The sequence below is a fragment of the Pagrus major genome, chromosome 15, assembly GCF_040436345.1.
Source record: "Pagrus major chromosome 15, Pma_NU_1.0".
In the NCBI taxonomy this organism is placed as follows: Eukaryota; Metazoa; Chordata; class Actinopteri; order Spariformes; family Sparidae; genus Pagrus; species Pagrus major.
Window position 1 is genome coordinate 9,523,362 of NC_133229.1, and position 18,310 is coordinate 9,541,671.

The following is an 18,310-nucleotide window of genomic DNA, read 5'->3' on the forward strand; positions in this document are numbered from 1 at the left end:
ATCTTACGCAAGAGGTTAATAATAAGAGACATGTTTTCTATGGCTTCATAATGAAAAGGATTTTCAAAATTTTAGGGATGAAAGGATGAAGAGCAACAAAAGACTCAACTTGCGGATAATATGAACGTATGTGCTTTTAACTGAAAAATTCTGTTATGATGCTCGAAAACTTGAGGTAAATGCATGTAATTGTTTTGTTTACTCTGTTGATACATTCATTTATCACAATCCTGTTCTGAGGTGCGACTGCTGAACTCCACCGTGTTTTCTCTAGGTGTCTTACTATTTTGGACCCACCCCACAGCAATTCATAGATTTCTAAAACCAATTCTCCACTTTGAGACAACAGGGGAGAGCAGATAATTACCTAAGTGCAGATTCTGGACTAACCATCTGCAGCTCGAGGGTACTCAGGCCACAGATGCACATTCTCCTCTCCAGTGTCTCCCGATACCCCTTGTTCCCCGAGTGGAAGTTAGGAGGCCCGCGAAGCAATCTAGTCTGATTTGTTAAGCCTGTGCTTTGCAGGCTGTTGCATATGCCGGCTAAACACTCGGGGCACTAACTCCGAGCTGCATAAGTCCTTCCTCTAGAGCCGGCGTGGAGAAGCGGTTAATTTAGAAGCAGTCTGCCAGAGCGGCCTGGCCAGCAGCCAGAGGGCACTGTGCTCACTGTCCTTGAGAAGTCAGCCCCACTGGGTTTCTATTTAACATATTGAAAAGCGTCTTTGACGGGAAGATATATTAAAAGTCTATAATGAGTTAGGCGGTGACGTTGAAGATGGCCGTGGTGTTGTAGCTCTGGGTCAAATCAGACAAAGATGGACGGACTCGGCCATCAGACAATTACAAAGAATTTGCTTTGTGACACCAGGAACCATTTTTCCATACTCCCAACCCTCTAGTTATGACAGCTCTCTTTCTCGCAAATGTCTCCAAGGGGTTGGTACAGAACATTATGATTGATTCATACGGCTGTTGTATTTTTCTTGCAGGAAAAAAAAAAACAAAAAAAACAAAAAACAGGGGTGGAGCCTCGTAGCCCTTAAACCTGATAGGGCTTTCTAGATGCTTTTGCATATTTAGGGCAGTGCAGCTTTCTGCCAAGAAACATGAGGCAACCTTCACACTCAGCTTTGCTTCGACAGGATATAATTTGCTCACCTTTGGCACAGTGTGCTCATAATGACCTTCAGCGCTTTATCTTTCATCTGTTTTAAAATTTCATCTTTGGAAAACCTTGGTTCAGTTCTTTCTCTCAATCTCAGCATCTCAGTGTAACAAAAAAAAAGATCAGTGAAGAAAATAAAATCATTATCTTTGCCCAAACAGAACTTCTGCTAAAAGTGATGGAATGGCCTCTTTGCACTTAAGTAGAGACTATCGGGACTTTATTTAACATTGCAAAGTAAACTGATTTGATACGAGTTGAACATTACCCACTTTGTTTCAGCTTCCAGCTCATACATAATAAACTTTGGGCCTCGAAACTAAACCACAATCTTTCTCATGTCAGAGTATAATGGAGAGGGCTGGCAGTGAGATTGCACATGGGCTTAGGAACAATATAACTAAAGGGGCCACAGCCTCACTTTAAATCATTTAAACATTGATTTTGTGCTCGGCTCTTGCTTGTTAATCTTTTCGTAATGAAAAACTGCAAATGAAGACTTTAGAACAGCCAATAAAACATGGTCAGTGATCACTAATGCATTTTAATAGGCACATTCTGACGTTTGTTTTAGTTCTTTAAAATGTAAGCCCTTTTGCACATCCGCAATAAAATCTGAATTCTCAGTCTGGTGATTCCTGCCAATTATATATCTTCCCCTGGTATTAGTTACAGCCCTTCTCTGAAAAGAAAGACTGCCACACTTGAAATGAGTGGATAACTACGGATCAAGTTAATACCACCTGAGGTGCCAACACTATTTGAACAAAATTTGTATATTACTAAGTAGCTTATCCTGAATGGGCCTCCGTTTTTTCTCAACAGAAAATACATAAAATATGATCGCCTGAAACAGACACATAACACACTGCATCTAGGCGTGACGTCTTTGTTCATACATCCGGTAAATTAAAAGCTGGAAAATGAAATTCTAACTCACTTACGTTTAAGATGTTTTTTCTCACACGCAGCAGCTACATATGAACTGACCACACCACACAGCGTCGCATGGTAAATCAAAAAGAACGAAAAAGAACACACCTGATATTGACAATGTGAACCCTGCCGTCATCGACTTGAATCAATGTGCCGATCCGTGTCACCTCTTCCTCTTCATTGCAGCAAAAGGCGTACTGAAACATTTGAGAGAGAGTCTAAAGATTATTTAGTCCTTGTAGCAGGCAGCTAATAAGGCCCTCATAAGTCATTATAACATTATTATGTGTTAGGACTTTAAAAGTGTTATTAACAGCATCATGAACATGTTTATTGTTTGATTAAAAGACACTAATAAGCACTTATAATAAAGCGAGAACAATGCCTTATTTAGGTTAATACATGTCATTTGTATTCATTTATCTTTATTATGCATTTAATTAAAGTTATTGTAAAGATTTTTTTAGGCTTTGCCTTTATTGGATGGTAGACCTGAAGATAGAGAGGAAAGAGGGGAGAGTAGTACATAAGTACATTAAGTACATAATGATAGGATTTATTAACTCAAATACTGCATTGTTCTCACTTTAGGTCTGGTCGCTGCAAAAAGCATAGTTACCTGTTAATAAGAGCATAATGGCTGTTAATTAATTCAATTCAATTCAAAAACTTTATTTGTCCCCGGGGGGCAATTCAAGGCAAAGCACGTGAAGCAGTTATACACAACACAACACAACACTTAACAGATATACAACACAACACAGGACAGTCAGCTAGTGAAAATAAAAAAAATAAATAAAATAAAATAAAAAATAAGATTAAAATAGAAAAAATATAAAAGGTATAAATAGAATAAAGAGATATAGGCAGTTATTAGCGCGTAATGGCCATTAATAAGTGCATAATGGCTGTAAATAAGAGCATAATGGCTGTTAATAACTGCAGAACAAGAACAAGTATGTTTTTTATAAAGCTTGAAAAATGCTAAGTAAAAGTTTAACAATAATGACACAATAGTTCAGTTAGTTTAACTCAATAATTGTGTGTATGATGCTATTATAAACAATCCTAAGAAACTCACAAGACTTTATTAACATTCTATAGCAGCCTATAAACTGTTAACAGGTTATAGTTATAAGTGTCAGTATAATGTATCAATAAATTGTTAAAGATGCTATTATTAACACATAGCACATAATAATGTCTTAAAAGGATCTTATTAACTATTAATTAATGCTTATTACAAGGATCTTTGAATAAAGCGTTCCTATTAGTCTATGGAATGAGGAAAATGAATGCAGTGTCTACAAAACTAGCAAATAATCATGCAGGATAAATAATAGTTTTCACCTGCAAGTGTCCCTCCCTGATGTAGAGTTTCATGAAGAAGAAATCACCGTTGGCAGGTCCTTGGTCCATGTAGAGTAAAGTTCCCTGGGCCGCTTGAGTCTGAAATCTCACAGTAATATTGTTGAGCGCGCCGAGGTCGATACCCTCAAACTCCAGGTATGAATCCCCAAAGTAGTGAACATAGCTTGAATCTGGTAAATCACAAAATACAGAAGACAGACATGGTGGAGGGAGGGTAAACAAAAGAAGGATAGACTGCAGTTTATGCATCTTTACTGCAAATTCTGTTGAGATTCTCTATTGATCCCTGAAAGAAGCATTCAACATTTCACTCATTTCATCCACTGGGAGGTCAGAGCACAGGGTGAGACAGAGAACAGCAGCCTCAGAATTATTTAAGATTCAGAGTCTGGCGGAGGAGACCTCAGCAGGGCAGATGCTTGTTGCCACTGAGGCTCGAACATGAACTTTCTGGTTTATGCGGTCGCACACACTGCTATATGTTGCTGCATAAAATGCAAATGTATCCATCAAATAACCTCGGCATCTTGGATGGAATATAGCTTTAAAAGACAAGTTCAGGCAATCTATTGTGGGAAGTAGAGGCAGAAAATAGATAATTATTCTTTTGAAAGCAGAAGAAAAGGTTTGCAGGGCTCCTGGTAGCATCACAGTCTTTTTCCCACTGTACGGGCATACTGTAAATAGTCTTATTTGCCAAAAAGCTGTGAAGCATGCAAATGGCACTATATTAGCCGAGAGAGGAGTCTTGGCTGAAATGAACGTACTCACACAAGTTTATTACATGCCTCATTTTATAGTGGAATAACTTGGCTTATATCATCCATGAGAATGGGCAATTACTGGATATTTCAGTAAAAGTTCCACTGCCCGCGAGCTTATTGAGGGTAGTGACGCAGACAAACTTAAAAGACTGACTCAGACTGCAATTGGATGGAAGCATTAGCGGTGCTCATGCTCAATATATTTCTCATTTGAAGGAAGTAGTGCAATTTGTTGCCGAAAAGTCGGACCGGAGAGGCTCTTAAAATGAGAAGCGTGGCTGGATGCACCTGTCTCATGCTCTGTCTGTTCTTATCTTAAAAAAAAAAAAAAAGAAGAAAATCATTACACTAGAGAAATCAGCAAAGCTCCTTTAAAGTTGTTGCCGTGATTAATCGGGCAGCTGCAAAGTGAGACCTTTATCAATATTTGTTACACGTCAACTCCTAATAGGCCGGGCCCCCTTTGATCTGACAGCGGGGCCCTCAGGGCAGTTGGCAAACAAGCTAACCTAAATACCCTCATTCCTCTGGGGAGCTATATGACCAATACCCTGAGGAAAATCCCCCTGACAAAAAAAAAAAAAGTGAGAATTATCGGGAGCAGACCTACTGTGATCTGGGAATTAATGAGGATAAATGCACACAGCAACAATGCTGCGCTGTCTTCTGCTTCACTCCTGACAATGGGGTTTGCCAATGCTGATGATGGAAAATTACCCCTCAGAGACAAAGCTATTCATTAATTTTAAAGCCTTGTTTAGACTGTTGTAGTCTTTGATGCAGTCTGAGGCTGCTGCCAGGAGGCAGTATCATACCTCATTAGCAGTTAGCTTCGGTCTTCTCCTTCAAAGATCTCCTGTTTTAACCACTACCTTACGTTCTCACACCAGATTAACGTTCCAAGTAACTAGTCGGGCAGAATCTAAATTGTAAATGTGGACAATTTAAACTTTCACTTTCAATATCTTGTTATACAGGAGTATTTTCATTGTAGTGAGAAAAAGAGGGCTGAAATAATGCTGACAAGGGATTTTGTCACTACTGTACTCTGTTCAAAAGCTTTTCTACTTTCAATAGGGGGGGAAAAAGTCAGTCTCAGTGGGAATATTCCTTGACATAAATCTTTCAGATCAGATTTAATTAGGGCCGGTCTTAATACATGTCCATAAAAGAGGTGAGAAAATTGAAATGAGTCATTTAATGTAAGTTAGAAATGAACGCTGCGGCACAGACTGCTTGTGGGTGTCAGTCAGGTTAAAGCACAAGATATTCCAGCAGAAAAATAAATTTGGAGAAACACGGAGTTGAGATCAATTAACACGAGGACAGACTTTGGACGGGGAGATATAATTGATATAGACGTAATGTCCCATTTATTTTTAAAAAGCCGGGATGTGACTCCTGTTTGGTCCCTGATTTATTGGGGAAGGTAATAGACTGACTGATTGAACTTGTCACAGGACAGAGATAAAATACTGCTGAGGATCATTCTTGGACCCTTGCAATTTCAGAGCCCTGGGGGAAGGCAAAAGGTCATTTTGTACTGTACTGGCAGAAAATGTCTTACATTCAAGATATGCAATGTAGGAAGATTTAGCTGAATATTATTATCCTGCTGGGACGTACATAGGAATGGAATCCTAAATATAATATGGCTATTTGTTTTTCAAATCTAGTGTCTAATTATATCTGCGTCTGGTTTTAAAAATAACTGATGAAATTACTGCGCTGACAGTTACTGTACAGGATCACACGGGCCGCAAACTGCAGCCGAAATGACACATTTAGACACTGCTTTTTTTTTCTTTTTTTTCCATCTCGCCGAGCCTTTTTTACTCATGAATATTCATAACTGTGCACATCATGCACATGTCGTTATGGCTCACTGGCAAAGTTGTGTCCCTGAATATATGAAAATGGTTATGGGCACACTAATCAGGCACTGCCAACTCAATTATAAACAAACTATGAAAAAAAACATGCTAACATAAACAAGCGCTGCATGGTACAAATGCATGCACGTGAATCTGAAGGTTAGCAAGGTGACTGCCCCGAGACTGGTGGTGCATGTTTGAAAAGGACCCTCCGGCTAACCTCTTACTCATCACGTTGATTTTCGAGGAGCTTAAGTAATTTCGTTTCTGCCGCAAAAGATAACAGCTTCACCTGCGCTGGTACGATCACTCCCAGGAAAAGTCAACCAAATCGTGGCTTAGCTGCAGTAAGCCTCCCTCCACCTGCAGTGTCCTTTTCCAGATTCTCATCAGCTCTCACGTTGTAGAGCTAAAATACTGTGGAGCTCAGCATTGCATGTACAGTGATGGAGGGGAAAAAAAGAGAGCCAGGAGACAAAAAAAAGTTTTTGTTGTTACTAGTTTGCTTCTGAAACTCAACTGATGTCCCTTTTTATTTTTAAGATATAGAAAAAAATGTACATGTAATTTAGTTGTTAACAGGAAATGGTATCCTCTAGTGTGAGTGTACCATATAAACTACCCTCTCTATGTTTAAATTCCCATTGACTTGCTGTATTTCAAAGGTTGTGGAGCAGTCTTAGGTTTAAAGGAGCACTGTCTGAGTCTATTTCAAGCAGCACCAAGGGCACCGCATGTGTTTAGATGGTGACCTAGTTAGATAAACTCATGAGTTTCTGGGTCCTCTCACTTTTCAACTTATTTACTTTGATTATACACTTATATGTAAAAGAGTAAAGGGATGTTTCGGTGTGTAGATGCTTGGGTTTGTTTTTCTTTACCAGCACCTTGTGTGTGAGGTTAACCCTCTCTGAACCGGTGCAGCGCGCGCCGGATGAGGGGCTGGATCAGGTGCGGCGGGGAGGACTCCATTATGTTTGTCACGGAGTGATTTTCAGAGTGTCGCACTGAATTGGTTCAAGCTCGTCTGTGTTCAATAGGTCTGTTTTACAGCTCTGTGAACAGTTTCAAAGGTAGACAGACCTCATCTGTCAAGGACAGAACAATCTGCCCAGTGCTCCCAATTCTTCCTCTCACACAGATGACTGAATCCAATACCAATAATGTGCAACATATTGTGTTCTGTGTCTGTCATTTGAGTGCTAAAGGATATAGAGCCAAATAATGATTGGACTTATCACTCTTTGAAATTATTCTCCTCAAATAGAAATAGAAAATGCACCTCAGTGGCCAATACAAAACTAGCCTTTAACAGGATTTTTCCCCACCACAGCTGCACAAACTGTGACATTCTCTCAATCAAACCTAATATATCATTTCCTGCCACGTTCCAAAGGCTCTAAAAATCACATTTGGACTACAGGCTCAGTGGGACACTTTTCTTATTCACTACTGGCAAACCTTGTGCAGTAAAAATGTTTGGTGGGAAGGACAAGGGAAGGATAGCTTTGTAATTTGTAAAAAAAAAAAATAAATAAATAAATCCCTGGACCACCGTCAGCGCAAATTGATTGGTGTAATGGCTTAACAATTGAAATAATTTAGTGTCACTTTCTTGCACACACAATGTTAATGGAAGTAATAGCATAGTAATGGGAGGTCTGACTTGATTAAGAAACATTCATTTAAGTTGATACACTGCCATACTGGGCTGATCTATCATTAAGCTAATAGGTGCTATTCTTGGTCGTGGGGAAATAATTCTCCATCACAGTTATTCCCTTTCCAGAAGCCTTGAGTCTGTGTTTTACAATATAATTCATAATGATATTGATTCAAAGTTCTTCCTCATACCAGAGAGTTAATATTAAAATTATTGTGGAACCCTCCTGAACACACAGAAGAGTTAAAAAAAATGAGGAACTACTTTGAACTTCTTAATTATATGGAGCCTTTGAAGCTGCAAACACATCTTTAACAATTGGAAACCTAAAATTGAATATCTTCTTAAAAGATGATTGTGCAGCATATACTGTATACCCAGTGGTGGAAGAAATACAATACAACAATGTAAAATACTTTGCAACTAGAAGTCCTCCATTTAAACTCAAAGCACAAGAGTGCTATTAGCGAAATGTAGAGTTGTCATGGTTTTGCTTTTGGTTTAGTCCCTGTTATTATTTTTAAATTATATCCTCATGTGTCTTGTTGTGACTTTTCCACTTCCTGTCTTTGTCTTTTTTCCACCCTTTTTCTGCGGACACCTGTGTTTTTCCCCCAATCCTGCCTGTGTTCCCCGAGCATCATCCTTAATTGTACATCATTTAATTTGGTATTTCTCCAGCCTGTTTTGTCAGTTCTGTTGCTTGCCCTTTTGTTTCCTGTCTTTGATTTTTCAGCTCACCTTTTGTTTTTCATCCATCTGTCTTGGTGTAAACCACAACAGCAGTAAAATATAAATCATAAGTAAAATGACTTAGTCCACAGACAGATGGACCCTCTGAGAGCTACATTAGATTGTTTTTACAGATACTAAAATGTGTTAGTATCAGGATGGGAATTAAAAACCTGTTCCAAATTGTCTGATCCATCAGAATCCTGTGCCTCCAAGCTTTCTGACAACATAACTGCACATGGCAAAACATTGACAAACTCATAAGTCTATGCTGCTGGAAACTTCATGAAGATGACAAAAGTGCCGGTAAATGTCTATAAATGATCATTCGTGTGAAAAGACCAGCAATATGCTTAAATTCCAGTAATGCCACGTACGGTATGTAACTCTCCACGCACAAGTGCCACTGCTGCTCAACTGAGCAGCACATCCAAGGCTGAATATACTACGCGCAAATAACATAAGTGCCACGCAGGAAGGCTTAATAATTTTTTCCACACAAGAAATTTATCAGGAATCAACGAGGGAATCGATAAACAATTGGACCAATTGAGCAAAATGGTTAATGGCATTAGTGTCAATAAAATCTTTGAAATACCTATCCTAATATAAGCATTTAGATGAAGCCATGTTAAGGGAAATGTCTCCTAGACATCTAAAACAGGACAAAGGGTGACAAGTAGACACTGCTTTTCGGTAGGAGTCACAAGCCAAAAAGGTTGGGAACCACTGACTCTGAAAAATATAAAGCACAAGATATCCCTCTGAAGTGTGGCGACGCAAAAGTATAAAAGATCATAAAATAGATAGCTGCATCTGCTTGTTTGTACATGCCTGCCCAGTGTAGTCTGTACCTGTGGATTGATCAGCTGCTGGTGCCGGTTTGAGTGTTGGCGTTGGCACTCTGGGTGTGGGGCCGCGAGTGATGTTCTTGACTACAGTCGCCAAGGGAACAGCATCCGTAACAGGAGGCAGGCAGCTGACCTTGTTGATGCCATCTACACAGGAAAATGCTTCTGGACATGGATCCAACAGGCAGTCATCATAGTTGTGCTCACAGTTCCTCCCCTGTGTAGGAAAAATAAACAACTTATAAATGCATGGTGCAATTCCAGCGGTGAGATGCTAAACAGGAGATAATGTTCACAGCTTGAATAAAACAGCTCGCATTAAGTAGAGAACATGAGATTATGTAACAATCACCAGGCTTTTTAAAAAATGTGATCGAAGATAGGATCTGATGCTGACAATTTACATTATTTTCATTATTATGTGCCACATTAAAGGTGCACTATGTGGTTTTGGGGAGGGACTTTGACAGATTTTTTATTGCAAAACAAAACAAGACAAAAAAACTCTTTGTTTTCATGACTTAAACCAACCGACCTTAAAGGACAGCACAGTTTCATACTGTTTTACTATGGGTTTTTTTTGGCGGACCCTGCCACCTCTCTAGCTTCAGGGGAGGTTATTTTACCTTAGTTTATTCAGTTACGGAAAAACTAAATATATCTGAGTTTGTATTATTACGTCATTAATATTGTTAATATAGGAATTCAGGGTTTGAATTTCCTCTCCAAAACTACATGGTGCCCCTTTAAAATTCTAAATACGTAATATTATCTTCCTGTATGGCGTAACAAAAAAGGCAAATCTTTTTTATGAACAATGGGAACAAATAGTTGGTGATCAGACTATTAACAATAAAGAAAAAGGCAATCACGCTTGAGAGGACTCAGGAGACGAGGGTGCAAGTGAGCCAAGGTTAATAAAAAAATAAAGGGGGCGGTGGGGGTGGGGGGTGTGGATGGAGAATAAGGTGGGAAGCCTCACCACAAATCCAGGACGGCAGAAACAGGTGTAGCCATAGCCCGGATCATTCTGGATGCATATCCCCTGGTTGCAGGGTTGTGGAAGGCACTCATTAATGTCATCCTCACAGTGAAGGCCTGTCCAACCTGCCAGGAACAAAAGCCCACAGAGTGCCGTGGTGAGCCCAGGCTCTCCCACTTCCACCCTCTGAAGTGAATATCAATCAGATTCTCCTACATTGATTTGCTTCTTTTTGGGTTCACACACATACAAAGACAAGAAAAGGCTTTCACTAAAGAGCGTGCCACATACATTTTAATGAGCCCGGGCTGTACCGTCTTTTTATCACTGTCTTTTTTAGTACTGTATGACTACAAATTTCTCCCTGGAGGAAAGAGGGTGACTTTTGCGTGGCTTTGAGGAACAGAAGTTATGGAGGCATTATGGTAACCTTTACTGACTCTTTTATATGGCCCCTTTCAATCCAATAGGGGCCTTCTATAAGCATTAGCATGGTTTACATATGGTGTACTCTAACACATCTGGGGCGCAGTAAAACAGCCATCCAGGCTATGTCTGAGTAATCTTGTTCATGAGCCACAAAGGTTTCTTGTAAAGGCAAATAAACTGCTTCGGTTCCCTCATTTCAAAGTAAATTGAGAGACTCACAGGATGTCTGAGTGACTCACCTGACCTGCAGTGGCAGACGTAGCTATTAATAAGATCTTGGCAAATGGCACCGTTGTGGCAGGGCGCTGAGCAACATTCGTTAACTTCCACTTCACAGAAATCCCCCATGAAACCTGGTGGACAGCTAAGGAAACAGATCATACTTTCAAGCCGTGAGACTGTCTCGCAGCGCTGTCATTTCCTTCCCGCGGGTCTGACGCACTGTATCTGTAAGAGCTGCTTGTTTTCATTATTCATCACAAACTTTCCTCCAGTCAGTTATGGCTTCTTACGTCAGAGTGTATTATTAAAAACAGACAACACATTTTTTAGAATCCTGAGGGACACAGAAGTAGAATTAGTAAAGCAGGCGATAAGATAAAGAGTGGGTTCATTTAAAAGTGGTAAACACATATTTATCTAAGTGCGCTGCTCCCGTCAATACAATGTATACAGCGTATCTAATTCATATAAAAAGATATTTCTATACAAAAACAAATCTCACTGAAACCAGCTGCTCATACATAGACAGAAACATTTTCCCATCAGTAATAACTTGGAACCTTAACAGATGCATTTTCCATCCAGAGATGTAACAGTTTTTTATTTATTTATTTATTTTTAAACAGAAACCTAAAAAATAAATTCTTTATAAGCAGCTGGTTCATTGGGAGTGAGCAATACTCCAAGGTTAAACATTCACATCATTGTTGTATTTTAAAAAGGCACTGCTCTTAAATAATTCATCATTCAAGCTCCTGTGTAACATTCTTATAGCGGATATGTGGGGCCTTACAATGTATCTGTCAGTGTACAGTCACATCCCAGTGATGATATATATACCTGTAATATTTCACAACACTACAGTGTACAGTCGCGGTCAAAAGTTAACATACACTTCACTTCCAATGATTTCTACAGCTCTTATTTTTCCGCAATGAATGAGTGGAACACTTCATGAAGTTTGCTTAAAATCGGAATTTATATGCTTATATAAATTCACCTATACCAACTCATACACTTATACCAAGTGACTTTATTTGACCTTCATTCAGTTCTTTAGCATATGTCAAATTACACCTACATTATAGCGACCTACTTTCTGTTAAACTCAACTACATTTACATTTCTAGATTAAAGTGATAATCTCAAATTTTTTTATTGAAATAAATGTCTAAATCTATAGGCAAATGGGGTCACACAATGGTGATTGACCCTATGGCCCAATGGCTAAAGTATTCCAATATTTCTAAATGTGCAGGATTACAAACTGGATGTTGGTCTCTACATTCTCTGAAAAACAAAAAGACTATTAAGCTACTGTGCAAACCAAACAAACAAACATTTCCTACTGGTGCAGCATCACGGATAAAGTATTCAAGTGAGGGAACACAAGTCGACTCTCATCATGATGTAGTCACAGAAAGTGCAATGTAAGTTTAGCACTCCGTGCCAGAGTAGGATTAAATAGACATATTACTCAAAATAGACCCCCCTGTACCCACATTTTGATATTTGATAAACAAACAAAACAACTCAAATTATAATTATATTCATTAATCTAGTTAGGTATATATTTTAGCTTATCTATTTATATTTCTGTAATCACACGCAATTGGTCAGCCATGTACGTAGAGCTGACATTGTGTATGTTTAAAGCAACATAATGCAACTTTTTAAACTTTAAAATAACAGCTTCAAAATCATTTTGATGGTACAGTGTCTTGTAATAGGGTGAATGGTGACTCGGTCCCTGTCTCATCCACTCCGCCCCCCCCTATCACTTGTTTCTGCACTATGTAACTTCAGTGAGAGGGTAGGATCACAGCGTTACATACATGTTTACTTCAACATACAAGTTTTCAACACATAACATTGTTATGACATAATGAGTTTTGTTTGTAGTTAGCACCTACATTACGTCTGACAAATTGTTACAGAGCTGGGATTTTTGTTTATGACAGTGGTGTTGCACTTAGAAACTGTGAGGGGCAAAACTGCACAAAATGACAATTTCTACATAATGCTGCTTTAAAAATGAATAAACACATATATAAATACTGAAAAATAAAATGGTAGACCAGAGGTTCTTTTAGAGTTTTAAAGTATTGTCAATGTTTAACATTAATTACTGCCGGCAGTACTTTTCTCATCTGTCTGGGGCCCCTGGTGACGATAATGCCCTTAAGGCATGTCTCTTGAATGCCTATGCCTGGATCCAGCCCAGCATAGTGCTGTCATTCATCAAAAGTTTGTCTTTAGAACAAGACAACAGTCACTTTTGGCATTTGTTGACTTTGAAATCTTGCAGGGAGTAATGAAACAAGGAGCGGTCACAGTGAGGTGTTAGATGAAGAGCTGCAGGCGACAGGCTGCACAACTCCAATGTCCCACCAAGGTAACCAACTCTTTTCACTGTGACCTGCTGTTCGCAGTGTGCAGCATAAGATCGGCTCGCAGAATGAGGTCCAACAGCCTGACTTCTTTATTATTACAAGAATAGTTTTAGTTAGAGAACTCTGCGGCCTGTAGTATTAAAGGTGCAACATGTAAGATCTGGTGATCTGTTGAATTCATACTCGACTAGGGGGCAGCATATCACCATAGTAACCGCTAACTGCTGCTAACTGTAGCTGCCATTGGCTAGTAAGCTCAGTTAGATGTGCAGCTAGCACTCCCATCATTAATACTGTAAATAATCACAACAGACTGTCATTTCTTAAAATTCTGCTGTTAACTTTATTTAGTTTTTAAATATTTTTAACCAAAATGCTTACATACTGCACCTTTAAACTGCATGTGCTGTTACCACTAGTTCCTACAGTTGAACTACTTACTTTTGTTGTTACTTTTACATATCATTTTTGCTGTTATGCATTATGTACAACTCAACTCTTCACATCCAGATGCTCTCCCAAAAAATGGATAGTTATTCATGAGTCTACATTGTGCATTGTCAGCTAAATATTCCTAATAAATCCAAAAACAAATCCACAAACAACAGTGACACTTCCAGCACCTGAACCAAGTTTAAAGAAAACACTGTTCTGCGTATTTAACAGATGATGTTGCCAATGCACCGCTCTCAAGCTAAGGGCCTGGTTGTTTTGTCCATGGTTGGGCTAAATCAATACGGCCCTCTATGTGTTGTCATTACTGCTAATTCCTTTCTTTGACAAAACCTGGTCCAGCGTGTCAAACAAAACCAAAAACCTCCCTGTTGAAAACTCAAGTTGAGTTCACAGATCCCAAACTTAAAATTAAAGACCTTATTTGATGGGGAGATAAAACAGAATTGATTAATTCAGCAGTGCATAAAATCCACAGGCAAACAAAGTGGAAATATTTTTGTGTGGTAATGGCTTTCTGTTGTGGGGTTGGTGATTTGCACAGGATAAGCTACACCTTGAGCAAAGAGAGGTACCACTCGATTCTGCAGATGTCATCCCTACTGGCTTAAAGTTTTGAAGAGGCGCAGTCATTTTCCAGATGGACAATGAGCCTGATCATGCATCAAAGCTACCTGAGGCCAAGGAAGACCAAGGTCTGCTGGCTCGCATGGATTTCCAATTCAGAGTCACCAGACCTCAAACCCACCGAACATCTTTGGGAATATTTGACATCAGAAAAGGTGACAGGTACAGAAAAGAGGAAAAGCGACAAAATAGATTCTCAAATTCACCAAAAGAAATGACAATCTTCCTCTTCCAGAATGTGTATTTTGCTGTAAACCTAGATTTGTGCGGCATGGTTGCTTTACTCATGCAACAATTGAGCATGAGCAAAGGGGTTTCATGCATAACCTCTTTGCTGACCACTATAACAGAGAGCGAATCAAGTGCTTTTGAGGCCATTTGCTGAACAGGTGCAGAATTGAATAAGCACCACTTCAGATGCACATGCAGATAAAACAACACTGTATTTCAAGTTTTGTAGACGGTCTGGAAACTACTGCATGACTGATTTTATATTTCAGACCATTAGTCGGTGTACTAGCCTGACCAAATCCTCCTCATTGAAGTGGAAACAAATATGTGGATTTGAAAACATGGTCGCCTCTCAAAATATCTTCAAATGTGAAGCCTCCTCCACCAAAAACAAAAGTCCGTACAGTGAGCTGATGCTCAGAAATTGGATGACAAATCTCTTCACCAATACCACATTACTATTATGACAGCTACACTGTTTTTAAAGGAGACATATTATTCTCACTTTAAGGTTCATGATACAATTTTGGGTTACTAGAATAGGTTTACATGCTTTTAATGGTAACAAACACATCAGTTTTCTCATACTGTCCAGTGCTGCAGCTCTGTATTCGCCCTCTTTTTTAGCCCCCCCCCCCGAATATCCAGTCTGCTCTGATTGGTCAGCTCAAGCATGCCTGAACCAGCACAGCTAACAACAACAGGGCAGCTTTACTAACTTAATTTTTACATGCCAAACTAGCCGCCAGGCATAAAATATGCAAATGTGTGACACGCTGATGTAATGTGATGTCACTACGTCATGGAATTAAAGGCGGGACTACTGACGAGGCATTTCGGGAGCAGTGTTTTCTGTGGGAGAGAGGAGATTCTGTTGGTACGGACTTTGACCTTTTTAACTTTCAAGATCTTTTACATGCAAGAGAACATGTAAAACATTGAGAGAGGGGAAAAAAAGCCTAAAAAGCCTAATAGGTCTCCTTTCACATATTTTGTTGGTCTGAAATGCTTCTCTTTCATCAGCAATGTACACAACTCTTTAATCATGTCTGTAAATAAAGCCCCAAATCGAACAACTATTACGATTACTGAATCTAAATAGGGCCAATAACCAGTTAATAAAGCACTAATCACATACTGTATTTTGATGTCCAACTTCTGCAAAAGAATCCTCTGTTCTGGAAAGAGCACACGAGGCACATTTATTATACTGCAGATCAGCAGGACTTTAAAGGACACAGTTAGCCATAAAACGTGGGCATTCACCAAGTTTGTCCTTGAACACATTTATCTTTAAATGCACAATATACACTGCAGTACATCCCTGTAATATATGCACAACTACTGTATGCATACAATGAAGCAAAAAAGACAGCAGGAGACAGTAGCAATCCACTGTGTTCATACTGTACTGTGCACCAACCTATTTGGAGTCGCGGTAGTCCAGGATACATTAAATCATGACACTGAGCAGCAGCACATCAGCACAAGGTTAGACAATGTAATTAACTGTAAGGCATCCGGGGAGCTGCTGTGTCAAATCTGCACACTCTTACTACATACACCTTGTACCCAGATACACTTCATCACTCAAGGGAGAGCGTGTCAGCAATTAAAAAGTAATGTTTCACTTGCGACCAACATGGAGGACTGCGAGTGAGTGCACATGCTGCACCAACATTCACGTAAGACAGGATGCATGTTAAGTTAAGAGACAAGCAATATAGAATAGAATAGGATAGGATAGAATAGAATAGAATAGAATAGGGGAGTACGCAAATTAAGACTTGAATTAATTTTTCAAATTTTACCAGCACCTGTCAACAACAACTCCTCGATATTTGTGTATTGACCTTTTACTAAACCCTTTCCTTTTAATTACTGCCTTCCAGTCTCACATGGCACTTATGCAGTTTACAGTTTAATTAATAGATGCTTGACTGAAATAGACAAAAGCAGGCTTCTTAATGCTAGCCAGCACCTGCAGCTGTAGCCATAGTCCTAATTAAGCTAACATTAACATTAGTTTGATAAGAGCAGTAGGCGATTTGAGGGGGGATGAGGGGGGATGCCGTCCCCCTTGTTAGCAAAATTACCTAAAAGCATCCCCCTTGTTAACCTGCCATCACTCTCCATCCCCTAGTAGCAGAAAGTGTGTTACAAATCACAAGCGGCCGCGATCGACGGCGCACAGTGGAGTCAAGCCTTGCACGGCTGCTTTGCGTTCCGGCTGCCTGGTCGATTTTTGACGGAAGCCGCAACAAGCTGCACAGAGCAGATCGCGCCGGCAGGAAGTCAGAGACACAGGAACGGCATAGAGCATCCGGTCAATTTTCAAAATAAAACACCCTGTGCAGACTCCCGATTGTATAAAAACGAAAAATGACCAGATCAGCAAAATCTGAGCAAGTCAACAAAATCGGGCAGACAAAAGGTTCCACTTCTGAAACGTTCCCGCTGGGTTCTCTTTATACATTCATGGTATGACGTCGTGCGGAGGGCGGAACAAAACCTGTAGCAGACGCGACGTCATAGAGCAGCTTCCGGTGGATTCCCAGCGCGTCTCTCATGTAGAGGAGGAGCACAACAAGTTTGCTTGTTCTAAAACTAAAATGTGACTTTTTGTAAGTGTTTGTAGTGTGTCTGTTCAGAACATGGTGGCTTATGTTATGTTGGTAATTGTCATTTTTGTGCTGGTTTATAGTTTAACCATTAGTGAGGTAGCTGTTACATTTCCCGACACCAGCTGTTTTATCCCCCATTGAAGCGCACTCTGCTGGACAAACTATGTCATTACACCAATTTATATTACCCCAAGCATGTTTTTCTGCATTATAGTTTTTAAATATAAATTTTTCATATCGATGCATATTGGACAATATATACACCGATATCGATATATCTGTGAGAGGCTAATATTGGCCGATAAATCGGTCAGGCTCTACTATTTTGCACAATGTTCATTGTGTGTCCTTCAAGGAATTTAGATGGTAAAAAATTCCAAGGGGTCATGTAACTTAAAATGACCCTGCTTGTAGTGAATTGTGAGAAACATGAGAAAACCCTGCCTGAATAAACTCAGTCCACTGCATACAATTTAAAGGTTGTAGTAGGGAGACAGTTGTAGTAGGGAGAGAAGGAAGATAACTGGATAAAATGGAGTTTTATAGAATTAGAAATGTCACAGTTATGGTTAAGGCATCCTGCAACAATGTCCTTTGGGAGGTGTACATACGTGTGTCGGGGCAGGGTGGTGCTCCCATTGGGTCATCCCCCCTGTTAAAAATTAACAAATCACCTACTGGATAAGAGGGTTTTTCAATGCAACCTGCAACCTCTCAAACTAATCTACCACTGTTAGTGAATGATGTGCCTTTTGGCCTATGAGGTTACCCTCAGGCACTATTAATAATCTAGTTAGCCAGGCATGCTAATGATTAAAGTTCACTTTAGCTTCGAGCATCCCTTACATTTTTTGCTGTGGTATTTTCAGTTTTGCAATGGTTAAAAAAAAAAAGGAAACTAAAACTGAAAACTCTTGGAAACTGGAAACAGTGTTGGAAGCAGAGCCCAGTTTATTCCGATGAAAGCTGCTCAGTGGCGCACTTGAAT

The 18,310-nt window shown here is 39.6% G+C and overlaps 1 protein-coding gene across 1 annotated transcript in view; it reads right to left on the bottom strand.

Annotated features, from left to right (window-relative positions):
* Nucleotides 1-18,310, bottom strand: part of eys (eyes shut homolog) — a 185,551-nt gene that overhangs the window by 67,979 nt on the left and 99,262 nt on the right. The window contains exons 32-36 of the mRNA XM_073481633.1: nucleotides 11,012-11,136; nucleotides 10,344-10,468; nucleotides 9,365-9,578; nucleotides 3,457-3,647; nucleotides 2,212-2,303 (exon numbers count right to left, since the gene is read on the bottom strand). Coding sequence (XP_073337734.1) covers nucleotides 2,212-2,303; nucleotides 3,457-3,647; nucleotides 9,365-9,578; nucleotides 10,344-10,468; nucleotides 11,012-11,136 — 747 coding nt within the window. The remainder of the gene's footprint in view (nucleotides 1-2,211; nucleotides 2,304-3,456; nucleotides 3,648-9,364; nucleotides 9,579-10,343; nucleotides 10,469-11,011; nucleotides 11,137-18,310) is intronic.